At 36.7% G+C, this 18,489-nt stretch overlaps 1 protein-coding gene across 2 annotated transcripts in view; it reads left to right on the forward strand.

Moving 5' to 3' along the window:
• The window catches only part of MAN1A2 (mannosidase alpha class 1A member 2), a 177,181-nt gene that overhangs the window by 60,629 nt on the left and 98,063 nt on the right, over nucleotides 1-18,489 (forward strand). For both annotated transcript variants that reach the window (XM_009001969.4, XM_078332860.1), the window contains one exon: nucleotides 1,833-1,913. In XM_009001969.4, the coding sequence (XP_009000217.2) occupies nucleotides 1,833-1,913 (81 nt within the window). The remainder of the gene's footprint in view (nucleotides 1-1,832; nucleotides 1,914-18,489) is intronic.

Genomic DNA, 18,489 nt, shown 5'->3' on the forward strand with positions numbered 1-18,489 from the left:
ACCTTTTGTTTCTGTAGTGAAGGAAGATAATTTTACAAATGAAAGTATTTCATTACCGTGTGAATGAAATTGTTATTGTTCACACGGTAATGAAATACTTTCATTTGTAAATTATATTGTTAGGTGATGATGTGTTGATTAGGGAAATAATGCAAGGTTAGAAGGGTATTAATATTTTATATTAGATGGTCAGAAAAAATTTCTAGTAAGGTGACATTTATTCAGAGACCTGCAGGAAGTGAGTGATTTGTTCAGCTACGTGACAGGAAGCATCCAGATAAGAGAGTAGTAACTGTAAAGACTGACGCAGGCGTTTCAAGTTTGACAGTCCTGGGAGCAGCAAGTAGGCCCACACAGCCAGATGAATCAAAGGGATATTAGTACGACAGTCAAGAGGTTGTAGGGGATCCGCACATGTTGGATCGTATTGGTCATTTTACTCTGAGTATAATGTGAAGGCATTGTCAGGGTTTGCACAGAGTAGTGACCGAAACGGATGTAAGATTTAAAAGGCTCATTTTAACTGTCGTGTGCTGAATAGCGGGTAGGGGAGGAGCGTAAGTATGAAAGCAGGGACACTGGTTGGACGGTCATTGTTGCAATTCTGGTTTGGGATGGAGGTCCTCCTGCCTTTCTTTCCTTCCTCCTCATATTTAGTGAATGTCTAATACGTGCCCTGTAGTATGTCAGGTGTTGGAATATATGAAGTAATATTAAGCACTTTACTTTCAGGGTGGGATGGGATGACAATCATGTTATCAAAAAATCACATCATATTGTGAAAATTCTAAACTGCAGAAATGTGTTAGCGGATGATGTGTCTGCCTATGAATGTTGGAAAGTCTTAAGAGTAATACGGTTTTCCTTTTAATTTTGACTGAAATTATGAATGTTTTCATATTAGTTGTATATCTTCTGTAGATTCTTTGAGCATGTTCTCTGCCACTTTTACTTTTCTTTCCATGAGTTAGAATATTTCTAGCAATATCTACATCAATATATAAACACAGAGACTCTAGTTGGTGAGGTTATTAATATTACTGTATTTGTACAGTTTCCATCTGTATGCCATTTAATTTTGTTCATGATTCTTTTTCTTATAGGTAATTTGCGTTTTAGAAAAATGTGTCTGTTATCAGTATCAAAACTATTGGTTTTATGCTTAAGTACCTGCTTTCTCAGGAAAATTTATATATTGTCACACTTTCTTCTACTTTTTAATTTTTTAACATTTATTTCTAAATAATTTAGGTTTCATTTTGGTTTATATGCGAAATGAGTATTTATGTTAATTTCTTACCCAGGAGGCAATTTTGTCAACATGATTACTGAATACTCTATCATTCTACCATTTTTTTTTTTTTTTGGTGCCTCCTTTAACATTTATTATATATTCTAGGAAAAATACTTAAAACCAGGAGGAGAGATAGAAATAAAAATGATGCTATAGTAATTAGAACAGAAGAAAGAAGGATCACTAGTAGAGAGTGCTTACTATAGACTCAAGATCCAGAATTCAAGAAATGACGGCTTTCATGAAGAAGGGCGATAGTTAACATTATTAAATATGTTGATAATTTCACAGAACTGAATAAGATACATAAAAATGGCTCGTTGGTTTTGGCAATTAGGGAACTGGTGATAGCAGTAGAGGACTTTCAGTAACGTTAACAAATGAGAGAAGAGATTGCAGTTGTACGAGAAATGAAGATGCAGTAAGTAGAAAAATAATTTCCATAGGGTATTTGTGAAAAACAAATGAAGTATTGATAGAATTTTGAAAACTATAGAGCATTACAGATCTGTGAATATTTTCAATATGTTTTTCGCAGAACTCAGAGGTGTCTGTGTTTGAAGTCAACATTCGGTTTATTGGAGGCCTGCTTGCAGCATATTACCTGTCAGGAGAGGAGGTGAGCAAAATCAAGCAACACATTGTTTGTTTTGGAGGGATGGTTAGAATTTAATAAAATGAACAATTTCCCTAGACGCATATTATTTTTGTAAATTGGTAATAATGAGCCAGTCGCAAACTGGATGCCTCAGGTAGAACTATTCCTTGGGAATAACAATTTTTTCATTTTGAGAACCTCAGTAAAACATGAATTCATCACAGATCCTAGCTGTGTATACATCATGTCTCCTTTGCAAGAGTGATCCCTCTCTAGGATTTGGCCATTGCAATTAATTCCATAGTCCAAGTAAAGGGGGAGAGAAACTAATAAGATAAAAATTAAATAATGAGGCAGGAGGAATCAATGTGGTCCTCCTAAGACCAAAAATTAATAATTAAAACTCACTGTTTAAAAATTGAATGCAATTTTTGGCTATAAATAATAACATCTCTGAATTCTCTTCTCTGAAAATTTTGGCACAGAACACATAGAGACACTTGAGACCTAAGGTGACGAAGAAGTGGGTGTAGGAAATTCCCTTGCACTATTCAAATTGGTTAAAGAATGAGATTGAAGAGGGGGAGAAAGAGAAACTAAAGGAGGTGGTTATAAGTCATTTCTTTTCTTTTTCTTTTTTGTCGAGAAACTATTTCACCATTATTTTAAAATTGGTTCGTTGATCTAGACGATTTGTAAGAGCTCCTTGCAGATTTAAGAAAATTTATCTTTTGTCATGTGTGTTATAAAGATATATTTTTATGTTATCCATATTTTGTTTATGTTAACATTAAATTAATCATTTGAAGGACTTCCCCCCCCCCCCCCACTATTATGGCTTCTAGATTTCGGTCCTTAGAAGGCCTTTGCTATGTCTGTGTTATTACAAAACAAAAAATCCCATTTTATTCTGGATTTTTATGACTTTATATACTTATATATATATTTCATTTATCTTTGTGTGTAAAGAGTGAGCTACTTATATACTACCCTTTTTTTTAAAAGAAATATGTTTAAAGCTGCTGGTATTTAATATATAATATTAGATTAATATTTATCTTAATGTGAGGTAATTTTCTTGTCAAATTATATTGTGTGATTTGTTTATACCTCTAACCTTTATTTTCTATAGTCAGGACATTTAAGTTCACATTTAATACAGTAGAAATAATTGATTCATACTCTGGCCAAGAGGTTATCAAACGTCAGTATGTATCAGAATCACACAGGGTGTTCTGTAAAAATGAGGATTCCAAGCCCTACCGAAAGGATTGATTCAGTTGGTTTAGTGTGGAGACTACTATTCTACGTTATTTGTGCCAAATATTCTTTGTTAAAGGTGATTTTGAAAACATTGGTTCTATATTTTGAGAAACTCTGATCTGGCTTATAGGAGCAAAATCATTGTGAATTAATTGATATTTTTATTTAGGTTTATTGAGGTATTTGCGTAGAGTAAAATTCACTCATATCAGTGTATAGTTTTATGAGTTTTTAGAGTATATTGTCTTATAATCGCCAGCATGATCAAGATAGAGAATTTTACTATCCTAGAAAATTCCCTTTACCGCTTTATAATTACCCTATCCCATTGCCAGCCCCTGATAACTACTGATCCCTTTTCTGTCTCTACAGTTAAGAATGCTGGCTTCTTTTACTTAGCATAATGCATTTGAGATTTATCCATGTATTAGTAGTTTAACCCTTTTTACTGTATTACATTACTCCATTGTGGATTATATACCTTTATCAATGGAATTATTTCCAGTTTTGGAGTGTATGAATAAACCTGCTATAACTATTTGCCTATAGATTTCTGTGGGAAAATAAATTTTTATTTATCTTGGATAAATACGTAGGAATGGGATTTACTGGGTCTAAGGATAAGTGTATATTTAACTTTGGAAGAACCTGTCAGATTCTTTTCCAAAAATTGCCTCTCATTGTTGTGAGTACTTTGTGTTGTGAGTTTCTTTGCTATTGTTAGCTGTTCTAATAGGTATTTGTGGTATCTCACTGTGGTTTCATTTTGCATTCCCTGATGACAAGTGATGTTGAGCATCTTTTCTGCTTGTTTGTCATAGGTATTTTTTTGGTTAATTATCTCTTCAAATCCTTTGGCCATTAAAAAAATTTTTTTTTTGAATTACTAAATTTTGATAGTTCTTTACATATTTTGGACATAGGTCTTTTATAATCTCTATGTTTGCAAATATTTTCTGTATCTGTGGCTTGTCCTTTCAGTGACTTCACAGTACCTTTTGAAGAATTGATGTTGTTAATCTGAAAGTACAGTTTACTAGTTTTATCTTTTATGGTTCATGCATTTGCTATTTTGTTAAAGAAATGTTTGCCTAATCCCACATCACAAAGATTTTCTCTTAATTTTTCTTCCAAAAGTATTAGAGTTTTACTTTATTTTTACTTTCAGGTCTATAATTGATTTTGAGTTAAATCCTATGTACACGGTGAGGTATAAGTTGAAGTCCATTTTGTTCCATATGGATGTTGAAAAGACTACTTTTTCTTTCATTGGCTTTGTACCTTCGTTGAAAATTAGTTGAGTATGTGTTGGTCTACTCTAGAGACTCTTCGTTGGCTTGATTTACGTGTCTGTCTTTGGCACTGCCATATTTGTGTTCATTATTATGGCTTTATGGAAAGTCTTGAAATCAGGTTGTGTGAGTCCTCCAACTGTATTCCTTTTTAAAATTGTTGTGCTGTTTTAGTTACGTTTCCTTTTTGTATAAGTTTTAGAATCCGCTTGTTGATTTCTATAAAATAATCTACTGGGATTTTAATTGGGATTGTACATTTTGAGTGATTTTAGCTCCTAACAGTATTGAGTGTTTCAATCCATGAATATGATTTATTTAGTTATTTTTTCTATTGGTGTTTCTAGTTTTTAGTATACGGATCTTGCATGTATTTTGATAAATCTATACCTATTTCATGTTTTTAGTAGTTCTGTATTTTAAATTTTAGTTTCCCATTGTTCCTTGCCAGTATATATAAATGCAGTTGATTTTTTAAAAAACTTTTAATAAAGACTTAAATTCTCAGCCGGCTCAGGACATTTTGTTTCTTTTAAATCGCTTCCTGACACTATCATTTAAAAAAAAATGTACTAAAAGGTACGTAACATAAAATTTACCATTTGAAAAATTTTTAAGTGTGCAGTTCAGTGGCATTAAAAACATTTGCATGGTTTTGCAATATGTAATTTTTTTTTTTTTACATTTTGTTTTTCCTTATTTCCTTTCTTAAGCTATCCTCCACACTGTAACGATTGATTTTTATGTTGATTTTTTTACCCTGTGATTTTTCTAACTTCATTAATAATTCTAATAGCTTTAAAATATACTTTAATAGATTCTATGGGATTTATCTTATAAACAATCATGTTATTAGTAAATAGAGGTGAGTTTTATTTTTCTGTATAGAGAATGGTTATTTATTTTTGTTCTTTTCCTCTCCTTCTCCTGAGGCAGAGAATGGTTTTATTTGTGCGGTTCCTTTCTTTTTTGTGCCTTCCTGCTACAAAAAAGATGTCCTTGCCTAGGACATCTACAATGGGGAGACTACTCTCCCCTGGTTCCTGATCCTAGGAATCGCAGTCATAGCTTCATTCTCTACCATAATCGTGGCATATGTCTTCAAAAGTACTGTGATCCATGAATGTTTATTATGGAAATGTCCGTCTCTTGGTCTGCTGCTTTAACTCTCCACCTTTCATACCCGTAAGATTTTTGCCTGGTTTGTCCTTTCTGTGTGTGCCCTGCAGTAAAGATAGTTGCTGGAGAAACTAGTCCTAGAGGAAGAGCTTTTGTTCATGACTTAGGAAGGAGTGGGATTTGTGACTTGGAACTCTAGTGTCTTTCAGCCCCCTCAGCTCTCCTATATACGTTTCACCCCTCTGCCTTGAGTCTGCAGTCTGCTGCTTACCCCATCCTCTGTCTGCCTCAGCCTTACGGACAAAGAGCAAGTCTGGGCTCCTCTCAAAGAGCACTCAGAGAGGAGCCTTTCTTCATAAAAGCTTTGGGGTTTAGATTTCCCCAGGAAGTTGGAGGATGGATATTTATTCTTGGGTCTCATCTTTTCCACTTGACCCAAAACTTCCTCCTTACAGAAATGCCATTAAGAACCTTCCTGAGGTGTTTCATCTGCCAACTGCCAGTTCTCTAACACTGAAACGTGGCAGATAACTGGACATATCTGAGGGACAGCTTCATGTAAGACATATATGGAGTCAGGACATAGCCACCTTCATATATTGCTCTGTGCCAAGAGAAGTAAAACCGATTTCTTTTTCCAAAAGAAGGAGACAAAAAAGGAGAGGGGAAGGGAAGAAAAGGAAAGGGAAGGGAGGAGAAGGGAAAGTGGAAAGGAAGAAAAGGAGGGGAAAGCAGGGAGGGGGGAAGGATCAGAACTGTATCAAAAATTGCATAGTTTTAAAACTTGGAAAGGAAAAATCAAACCTCCAAACCCAAGTTGCTTCACTGGCAAATTCTACCAAACATTTAATATCAATTATACGCAAACTTCTCCAGAAAAAAAGAGCAAACTTTTTCAGTTTATTTTAATTAATCCAGCATTAATCTTATGTGACACATACACAGAGGTATTAAAATAAAACTATAGATCAGTATCTTATGTGAATATAGATGCTAAAAATTCTCAACAGTATATCACCAAATCAAACCTAGAAATAGATTAAAAGGATAATGCAGCATGACCAAGAATGCAACACTGGTTTGATGTTCAAAAATCAACCAATGTAATTCACTATGTCAACAGGCTAAAGAAAAACATCATATAATCGTCTTATTACATGCCACAAAACATCTGACAACATGTAACATCTGTTCATGATAACAGTTCTCAGCAAACTAGAAGGGGACCTCTCTCAAGGTGATAAAGGGCATCTACAAAAAAAACTGTAGCCAACAATATTCTTTTTCTCTTTTTGTGCATGTTGTTGTTGTTGTACATTTCAGTTTTATGCTGCAAATCCATAATACGTTGCTGCTATTTTTACTTTAGATGGGCAGTTATCATTTAGAATTATTAAAAATAAAAGAAATGCCTTCTTGTTTGCCTTCATTTCGGTCATTTTTGTTGGTCTTTTCTTTTTACAGGTTCACGTTTCTGATTTTTCAGGTATTTTATTCCTTCTGTGGGAAGAGCTTCTTTTAACATTTTTTATAGTAGAGGTCTACTGGTAGTGAGTTCTTTTAGTTTTTGTTAGTCTGAAAATCTGTTTCTACTTTATTTTTGAAAAGTTTTCTTTGGGTATAAAATTTATGTTGACGGTGTTTCCTATCAACACTTTATAAATGTCACTGCATTATGTTATAGTTTGGATACTTTGTGATGAGAAATTTGCTTTAACTATTTGTTCCTCTCTTTGGCTGCCCTGAAAATTTTCTGTTCATATTTTGTTTCGTATGAAGAATCTGAGTGGCTTCACTGTGTGTGTGTGTGTGTGTGTCGGGTGTGTGTGTGTGTCGGGTGTGTGTGTCGGGTGTGTGTGTGTGTGTCGGGTGTGTGTGTGTGTGTCGGGTGTGTGTGTGTGCGTGCGTGTGTGTCGGGGGTGTGTATGTCGGGCGTGTGTGTGCGTGTGTGTGTCGGGTATGTGTGTGCGTGTGTGTGTGTGTCGGGTGTGTGTCGGGTGTGTGTGTGTCGGGTGTGTGTGTGTGCATGTGTGTGTGTCGGGTGTGTGTGTGTCGGGTGTGTGTGTGTCGCGCGTGTGTGTCGGGTGTGTGTGTGCGCGCGTGTGTGTGTGTCGGGGGTGTGTGTGTGCGTGTGTGTCGGGTGTGTGTGTATGTAGGGTGTGTGTGTGTCGGGTGTGTGTGTGTGTCGGGTGTGTGTGTGTCGGGTGTGTGTGTGTGTGTCGGGTGTGTGTGTGTGTCGGGTGTGTGTGTGTGTCGGGTGTGTGTATGTCGGGTGTGTGTCGGGTGTGGGGGTAGGAGTAGGACTGTTTATCTTGCTTGAGGTTCTTTGAGCTACTGGGATCTGTGGGTTGTTATCTTAAATTGTTTTCTAGAAAATTCTCAGTCATTGTTTTAAAATATGGGTGCTCATTGACTTAGGATATGTCCTGATAAACTGACTGTAAATTGAAAACATCCTAAGTTGAAAACGCATTTAGTATACCTAACCTACCAAACATCATAACTTAGCCTGCCTTAAGCATGCTCAGAACACTTACATTAGCCTACTGTTGGGCCAAATCGTGTAACACAAAGCCCATTTTATAGTAAAGTGTTGAATAGCTTGTGTAATTAAATACTGAAAGTGGATGACAGAATGTCTCTATGGGCACTTGAAGTGCTTATTATTACTTCTGAGTGCTTATCACTTTCATACCATTATAAAGTTGAAAAGTCATGAGTTGAGCCATCCTAAGTCAGGGACCATCTGTATTTTTTCTTATCAATACTTTAAAAAATCACTACATTATCTTACAGCTTTCATAATTTGTGATGAGAAATCTGCTTTAATTCTTTGTTCCTTTATATGTAAATTTTTAAAATGCATTATAAGAGCTCCCTGCCCCACTTTAGGGATTCCAATTATACACATATACTAGGCTGTCATAACTCTCAGACTCATTGTTAGATTTTGAGTTTAGCCAAATTTAAGCGCTTTTTAAAACAAAAAAATGAGCACTTCTTAGAAGATATAACAGAATCAGTTTCCTCCAAAGCATATCAATCACGGTGATCAGGATACAGTTTAAAAATTACTCAATGTATGAAAAAAACGGGGAAATGATCCATTTTATTCCCCCAAAAGTCAATCAGTGGTGACCTGTTCTGAGGTAACCCAGATACTGGCATTCATTGACGAGGGTATTAAAGCAGCTGTTATAACCATGCCCAGTGACGTAAAGGAAGATATTTCTGAAATGCCCAAATAGATGAAAATCTCATCAGAAATGAAATAACATGGAGATTCTAGAATGAAGACCACAGTGTCTAAAGCAAAAAGTCATCCTGTCGACTGCTATCACTGGAAGGGCAAAAGTCAGTGAACTTGAAGACAGATCAATGTAAATGATCCAGCATGATGAAGAGAATATTTATTAAAAATGAAAGGAGCTTCCGGAACTTGTAGGACAGTATTCCAACATCCATATAATTGGAATCCTGTATGAAGAGAGCAAACAGCTGTAAAAAATATTTGAAGAAATAATGACTCCCTTTTTTTCTATATTTGGTGATAGACCTAGACCTGAATTTCAAGACGCTAAGGAGAGCCTAACATGATAAATACTAACCAGACAGATGTGGGCATATCATGGTCACACAGCTGAAAGCCAAATGCAAAGAGAAGAGTTTGAAAGCATTCAGAACAAAAGGACACGTTATATGTGGTGGCACTTTAATTTGATGATTGCCGAATACTCATCAGAAACCACAGACATTCTTATTTTTTCAGAAGTTCTTTAAAATTACATGAATGCTTATGGCAGAAACCGTAGCATTTTTTTATTGGGTTTATAACACATAGATGACACATGCGGCTATGAAATAAAAGAGGGAGGGAGGAAATGGAACTATAAGATTGTAAGGTTTCTCCATTTTATATGAAGTTACACCATATTACATTTAATAGTCTGTGAAACTTTAAGGACATAATTAATCCCTAGGGCACGCATTAAAGAAAAGTATTGCAAACATGTATAGCTTAACGACCAATAAATCGTAATTCTATAAAATAGTTTTTTTTCCCCCTTGGGTGGGGGGACAGAGTTTCACTCTTGTCACCCAGACTGGAGTGCAGTGGTGTGACTACACTTACTACTGAGGCTTAAGTGATCTTTGTACCTCCGCTTCCTGAGTAGTTGGGATCACGGGTACACACCACCATGCTTGGCTCATTATTTTATTTTTTTGTAGAGATCAGGTCTCTCCATGTTGGCCAGGCTGGTCTTGAACTCCGGGGCTCAAGAGATCTTCCTGCCTTGGACTCCCAAAGTGCTAGGATTACAGGTGAAAGCCACTGCGCCCTGCCAAGAAAATATTTAAATTAAAAAAAAAACCCAAAAGGAAGGAGGAGAGGAACAACAACAAACACAGTGGAAATGGCAAACAGAAAACAAAAAATAATATCATACACCTATATCCAGTAATATAAATAATGCCCTTCAGTTTTAATGAATGAAATGTTCTAAGTCAAAGGCAAAAATAGTTAAAAGGGCATAAGAGCAAGACCTAACTATATGCATTTTTTTAAAAAGACACACTTTATAGACAGGTTGAATGTAAATGGGTGGGAGAAAAGATAAGTAATATATAAACAGCAAGTGTAGAAAGATTTAAATGACTACATGGAGTATGGAAGTATACTTCAAGATGAAAAGTACTGTCAGAGACAAGGAGACCTTTCATAATGATAAAAAGATTATTCAGGGGCATGGTGGCTCATGCCTGTAATCCCAGCACTTTGGGTGGTCGAGGCGGGCAGATCACGAGGTCAAGAGATCAAGACCATCCTGGCCAACATGGTGAAACCCCGACTCTACTAAAAATACAAAAATTAGCTAGGCATGGCGGTGTGTGTCTGTAGTTTCAGCTACTTGGGAGGCTGAGGCAGGAGAATTGCTTGAACTTGGGAGGTGGAGGTTGCAGTGAGCCGAGATCCCGCCACTGCACTCCAGCCTGGCACCTGGCGACAGAGCGAGACTCTGTCTCAAAAAAAAAAAAAAAAGATCTATTAGAAAGACATAATCACAACATTAAAACATAAATGAGTAAGCACCTAATAACAGAGCTTTGAAATGTATGAATCACAAATGAAAGAATTAAAAAGAGATTCCTTTTAAATTTTTTGTTAAAAATGCAGTTCCACAAAGATTGTTGAATCTTTCAACATTCTTCTCTTAAATTGATAGAATAAGTGGACAGAAAATCAGAGATGATGTAGGAGTCCTGAATGACGCTATCAGCGATTTTAAATGAATTGATCTTTATTTATAGAGCACTTTCCTCTGCAACTGCTGAATACACCTTCTTTTCAAGTGCACATGGTATGCTTACCAAAATAAGTCATACCCGGGATCATAAAACACATTCAGTCCATTAAAAAAGTTAGAAATAGTACAGAGTATGGCCAGGTACAGTGGCTTATGTCTGTAATCCCAGCACTTTGGGAGGCTGAGGTGGGTGGATTGCTTGAGCTCGCGAGTTCAAGACCAGCCTGGGCAAACATGGCAAAACCTCATCTCTGCAACAAATCCAAAAATTAGCTGAGCATGGTGGGATGAATCTGTAGTCCCAGCTACTCAGGATGCTGAGGTGGGAGGACTGCTTGAGCCCGGGAGGTCAAGTCTGCAGTAAGCTGTGATCACACTACTGCACTTCAGCCCAGGCAACAGAGCAAGACCCTGTCTCTCAAAAACAAAAAAGGCATGATCTTTGACCACAGTGGAATTAAATTAGAAATCAATGGTAGACATCAGAAAAACTTCAAATATTTGAAAATTAAGAAGTATGTTTCTAAATAAATAGACATCAAATCTATTTTAGCAGCTAAAAAAGAAATTGAAAATATTACAAAGTTGATTTTTTCAAAGTATCAACAGAGTTGATAAACCTTTTTAGCTAAATTGATTAAGAAATAACAGAAGACAGATAGATTACCAATAGCAGGAACAAATGGTATTACCAATAGTAGGCTATCATTGCAGATTCCAATACAAGGTATAATAATGGAATATTGTAAGCAGGTTTTTTTTGCAAAATTTAATAACTTAGATAAAACAAATTTTCTAAAAAATAATCTTATGGAAACTGAGTCAAGGTAAAGTAAGAAGTATGCCATTTGTAGTATTAATTGAATTCATAACAAAAAGTGATTTCACAGAATTAACTCCAAGTTAAATGGTTTCAGTGGTGGATTATATCAAATAAGGAATAAATATCATTCTTCCACAGAGGAAGAGGGAACGTTTTGCAACTCTTCTTTAGAGGCCAGCTATCGCTGACGTCGTAGCCTGAAAGGCAGTATAGCAAGATGCAATAACAGACTAGTATACCTTTAGAATACATTAGCAAGAATCCTGAACAAACTATGAATATTTGTAAAGGTTAGCTAGTTTTGCAACTTTTTATGTATATAATATAAAAGAATATATCATGAAAAACTTTCTTTTAGGAAAGCAGAATTAAACATTTGAAAAAGTAGTTAATGTAATTAATCATGTTAACAGAATAAGGGAGAAAAATTATATAATTATTGCAGTAAATTTAGTAAAAGCATTTGACAAGATGGAACACCCATTCATAATTAAAATCTCTCAGTAGACTAGTACAGCGTGATTATTCCCAATCCAAAAACCTGAACTGCTCCAAAATCCTAAACTTTTTTAACCCCATCATGGAGTGCAAGGGAAATGCTCATTGGAGTGTTTCTGATTTCAGATTAGAGATGCTAAACTGGTATAATGCAAATAATCCAAAATCAGAAAATATCCCAAATTGGAAACATTTCTGGTGCTAAGCATTTTGGATAAGGGCTGCTCAACCTGTACTAGAAGGTAATTATTTTTCATTCTGGTAGGGGACACCTACGAAAACTCTACAGCAAACCATGTGTTAATGACAAAATATTAAAATGTTTTTACCCGAGTATCTGGAATAAAGGGAGGTGTTCCATTTTCACCATTTACATTTAGCATTGTACTGAAAATCTTAGCATTGCAAGAAAGCAAGACACATACCTCGTATTCGCTTGTATGGGTTTTTTTGCTAGATTCGTTTTGATTTTTGAGATACAGTCATTTTGTCGGCAAGTAATGACAGTTTTCCTCCTCCTTTTTTTCTAAATTCTGTGTAGCCAGGAGTGCCATCACAACACTGATTCGTTGTAGTCATGCCTGCACACACATTGCAGTTTGCACTGATGGCCCAGCTGACACTGGATGCTATCCTTAAAAATTTCTGGAAACCAGATGAACTTGACACTACCTATTGGCTGAATGGCTAAACGGAGTCCTCACCATCTCTGGTCTCTAACTTCTCCTTACAGCCTAATTTGCATATTCCTGAATAACGGAACAAAGGTGTGTTGCTCACTACCTTAGTGGCAGAGGAGGCCTGGAAACGTGTTTATATGGCGTTTGCAGAAGGTTTAAGGCAAAAGACGGATGGAGTTTCCTGTTTGTCAGATAGAATGATAGTTTCCATAGAAAGTACAGGGAGTACTTTCTAAAGAGGTCAAAAGCTGTAAAAGATCATCTGAGGGATCTGCTTACTGTTTCCTAAGATTCTCTGGACTTGACACTTACATTAAACCACAGTGTTGTGAAACTGTTTATTTAGACCACATTGTTTCATCTCCCTGTATGTTTATAGAGTTATATCATGATTTTTCTGCCTGTAATAGGCTCTCATACTTCCACATTCTTTGCCTGGCAGAGACTTTCAAGACCCCATTGAGGTCAGTTTATATACAATAAAATGTACCTATGTTGTATGTGTAATATGTAATTAAATGTATACTTTGCATTTTAACAAGTGTGTAATAAAGTGTTGGAATATAAATGGATACTATCTTTTCAGAAAATAATTTGGCTGTGTGAAGTAAATATTTAAAATTTAAAATACTCTGACCTCCTTCTAGGAATCTATTATCTGGAAGCAACAGAGTAGATACACAAGGGTAAACTTGAAAGGATATTTTATTGCAGTGCCATTTGTAGTAGCAAACATCTGAAAAAGACCTGAATATTCATCCATAGGAGAGTGACTGAACAAATTGATATATCTGTTACCGTAGGATAATGTTCAACTATAACCTGAATATATATTTTTAGGTTATATTTTAACTAGGAAAAATGTACTTGATATATTCGGTGACTAAAGCAAGTTATGACCAATAGTTGTTTATAGCTTTGTGTGCGTGTGTATCCATGTTCATTTGGCCAGCTAGTCATCACAGTATTTTGGCCAAGAAATAATGGCAACTTGGACTAAGATGGTGTTATGGAGATGAGAGATAGAAATGATTTCAGGGTATTTGAGAGATAAATTTGAAAGGATTGGGTGATATTTGGAGGGGGATGTAAGAAGGAATGGATTTTGTCTCTCAGGTTTCTGTTTTTGGTGGTAGATTGATGGTAGGATAGTTATTAAATCGCAAACACTTTAAGAATGCTAGATTAGAGGGAGAAGATCCTGAGTTAGTTTTAGGTGTTTTGAGTTTCAGGAGATTTTGCTATATTTAAGCAAAAATAAGTAGTAGAGAGGTGTAATGGGTCTGGTGCTCAGTGGGTAAGTATTGACTAGAGATATAAATTTGGGAGTCAGTTGCTGGGTAGCTGATAATTGAAATCAAACACATTGTGAAATTGTCCAGAGAGACAATTTTGAATAGGAAGAGAAAGGGGCCTAGAGTCATGCCCCAGGAAATAACAACATCAAAGGCCAGGCAGAGGAGGATAAACCAGTGAAGAAGCAGGGAAATTATAGATTATTCAACACAAAGTAAGACTGTATTTTAAGGAAGAACTTGTCAGTAATAACTGAAAATACTTCTGGTCATATGTGTGGTCAGTCCTTAGCAAGATCTATTTCAGTGAAGTGATGGTGGCAAAAGCCGTGTTGGAAGAGGTTGAGGAGTGAATAGAAAGGAAAGGATATGGATACAGTAAATCAGACAATTCTGTAAAACTAGAAAAGTTACTTGTATTATTATGTCAGAATAAAAATCCAGCTACTTAATTGTATGTTATGAATAGAGAAAAGGGATGGAAATACATAAAAACATTAACAGTGTTTTGTTCAAGATAGAGGAACTGTTTATGATTTAAGCTTTTTTTATTTTTTAATTTTCCTATTTTTTAAACTAAGCAAATATTTTGTAATAGATAAGATATGGATTATTTATTTTTCAGAAGTCTATTCAAGAGACAATCCATCTAGTTACTTGAACAGAGAAAATTTAATATAAAGATTAACTAGGTATAAAGTTGTTAACTGGGTAAATGCTTGTTTAAAAAGAATATCGGCCGGGCGCTGTGTCTCAAGCCTGTAATCCCAGCACTTTGGGAGGCCGAGGCGGGTGGATCACGAGGTCAAGAGATCGAGACCATCTTGGTCAACATGGTGAAACCCCGTCTTGCCTAAAAATACAAAAAATTAGCTGGGCATGGTGGCGCGTGCCTGTAATCCCAGCTGCTCGGGAGGCTGAGGCAGGAGAATTGCCTGAACCCAGGAGGCGGAGGTTGCGGTGAGCCGAGATCGCGCCATTGCACTCCAGCCTGGATAACGAGCGAAACTCTGTCTCAAGAAAAAAAAAAAAAGAATATCTATAGGTATCATAGAGGTGGCTCCTACAGGAAGCAAACAGGGTTGAGATACTATGGGGAAGAGGTTTTAGTAAAACTTAGAAACTTTAAGAGAAAGCGATACCGAAAGCTGAAACTCAGACGTCTGATGAAAGTGGGCTAGCAGGTTATTGCTGGCGCTGATGTCTTTGGGGTAGGTGATGGTGACTGATGCCTTTAAGGGTGTAAAGTTGGTTCTTAAGTATTGGAACAACTTCCGGATGGATCCAGCTGCTGCTATAGGAAGGGACTCCCTTTGCTGATGTGAAGGGTTAGAAAAGCAATCCAACATGGGAGCCTGAGCATGCGTGCACGCTTTTGCTGGATGTACCAGAAATGGAAGTCCCTGACTGCTCTTTACCCAGATAATCAGAATTGTGCTTGTAGGAATGAGGTAATGTTTTGCCCTGGATACATTTTACTTTTATCCAGGCTTACTTTTGCTAACTGTAGAAGAGATACCCCAAGCTGAATGTTCCATATTGTAACCCACTGTGTGTCTAGGCATTCATGTGGGCCCTGTGCATCATCCCAGCACAATTGGGGTGGAGGTGGGGCATGTACAATTAATGCAAATGAACTTGAAGCTTTGGCTGCTACTTTTCTGTAAATAATAAAGCCTTTCATCTCTGACCCAGTAGTCTTGTGTCTTCTGCCAACATTTATGAAATTGTGCGCGGTGGCTCAAGCCTGTAATCCCAGCACTTTGGGAGGCCAAGGCGGGTGGATCACAAGGTCAAGAGATCGAGACCATCCTGGTCAACATGGTGAAACCCCGTCTCTACTAAAAATACGAAAAATTAGCTGGGCACGGTGGCGTGTGCCTGTAATCCCAGCTACTTGGGAGGCTGAGGCAGGAGAATTGCCTGAACCCAGGAGGCGGAGGTTGCGGTGAGCCGAGATCGCGCCATTGCACTCTAGCCTGGGTAACAAGAGCGAAACTCCGTCTCAAAAAAAAAAAAAAAGAATTGTGGCAGGCTGACTTACTAGCTTGCAAGTATGATAAAATCTTAGATTTCATTATGAGTTGTAAAATGATTATTTTCAGGTTCATTTTGAGAAGGAGGTGTGTGTGAAATGTGTTTCTGTCTCTTCGTGTTAACCCTCAGTTTTGCAGAGACCTTCACTTGGTCCTGAGGAATAGCCGTCTAGCCTTAAGGCTACTTATGCTCATGGTGACACTGAAAAATTCATCCAGAATGTACTGTAGACTCAGGGAAAATAAGCAAAAGAGTTGAGAGATGAAAATAGGTTGAGAGGTTTCAGGGAATATTTGGTAGAAGTCTCAGATGAGTTTAATGGAACAAATGATAATATGTGAAAAGATAATGAAGAACAAAGAAGAAATACGAAAAGCTAATAAAGAGAAGGGACTGATTACTTAAAAAAGAATGACAGCTGACAGCAGAGTTCTCAGTAGCAATAGATGTCAGAAGACATTAGAATAATATCTTTAAACTCCTGAGATAAAATAGCTGCCACTCAGAATTTTATATTAGCCAAACTGTCATTCAAGAGGGAAGATACAAGATAAAAGACAAAGGTATACGCATCAATCAATAAAATATTTTTGAGGAATTTAAATATTAACTATAAAAATTAAGATTAGATAATGCAAGGTGTAGGAGTGTGTGTGCACACGTGCGTGTGTGTGTGTGTGTGCGTGCGTGTGTGTGTGGTGAAGAACTGGACTCTAGAGCTGGACTGCCTGGGTTTAAATTCAGACTAACCACTTAACTAGCTGTATGACCTTGGGAAATACATTACTTATTCATTTTGTATGTTTTCTACTCTGTAAAATGGGGGCAAAATTAATTCTCATCTCACTGGCTTGTTAGGATTAAATGAGTTAATATGTGTGTCATCAGCATCATCGTCATTGTTCCAACATTTTTGTAGACCATATTAAAAAGTTCTTAAAACTTGTATGCTAATGCGAATTATTAGGGGGGTAAAGTTGGTATGGAAATGGGAGGAGATAATTAGTTTATTTTAAATCTTTGCATCTTTTGATTTATTCAATACTTGTTGAGCATCTGCTATATGCTAGACACTGGTGTTTTTTTTTTTTTGAGACGGAGTTTCGCTCTCGTTACCCAGGCTGGAGTGCAATGGCGCGATCTCGGCTCACCGCAACCTCCGCCTCCTGGGTTCAGGCAATTCTCCTGCCTCAGCCTCCCGAGTAGCTGGGATTACAGGCATGCGCCACCGTGCCCAGCTAATTTTTTGTATTTTTAGTAGAGACGGGGTTTCACCATGTTGACCAGGATGGTCTCGATCTCTTGACCTTGTGATCCACCCGCCTTGGCCTCCCAAAGTGCTGGGATTACAGGCCTGAGCCACCGCGCCCGGCGCTAGACACTGTTTTAAGCATTTGAAACAAACAAATTCCTCTACCCCTATGATTTTACTGTCGTAGGGGTAAATAGGCAATAAATAAAATGGATATATGAGAGAGTGTGTCTGGATACACGTATACAGTCGTGTACCGCGTAACTGTGTTTCAGTCAACAATGGTTATGATGAGGATGGCTCCATGAAATGGTCATAGAGGTGCAAAATGCTTATTTTCTAGTGATGTTTTAATGATCCTCATCCTGTGTGGGCCTAGCCTTTTTGTGTTTCTGTCTTAGTTTTTTACAAAAAAGTTTAAAAAGTAAAAAAAAAAAAAAAAAATTTTTGATAGAAAGTAGCTTATAGAATCAGGATATAAAGAAAAAATATTTCATACAACTGTAAAATATCTTTGTGTTTTTAAGCTAAGTGTTATTGTAAAAGTCAAAAAGTTAAACCAAAAAAGTTTATATAGTAAGGTTACAGTAAGGCAAGGTTAATTTACTGTTTTGAAGGATAATCATAAAAAATAAGTTAGTGTAGCCTGAGTGTACAAATAAGTTTGCAGTAGTGTTCAGTAATGTCCTTGTTCTTCACATTCACTCACCACTTACTCCCTGACTCACCAGAGAATTTCCAGTCCTGCGAGTTTCATTCATGGTCAGTGCCCTGTACAGATGTACCGTTTTTAATCTGGTATTCTGTGTTTTTGCCATAATTTTTCTATGTTTCGATATGTTTAGGTAAACAAATACTTACCATTGTATTAAAATTCAGTGCAAGATTCGATACGGTAACATGCTATATAGGTTTGTAGTATAGGAGTCACAGGGTATACCATATGACCTAGATGTATGGTAGGCATTACCATCTAGGTTTGTGTGAGTATATCCTGTGATGTTTGCCCAAGGACGAAACTGCCTAATGATG

The sequence above is a fragment of the Callithrix jacchus genome, chromosome 7 (assembly GCF_049354715.1).
Source record: "Callithrix jacchus isolate 240 chromosome 7, calJac240_pri, whole genome shotgun sequence".
Lineage (NCBI taxonomy): Eukaryota > Metazoa > Chordata > Mammalia > Primates > Cebidae > Callithrix > Callithrix jacchus.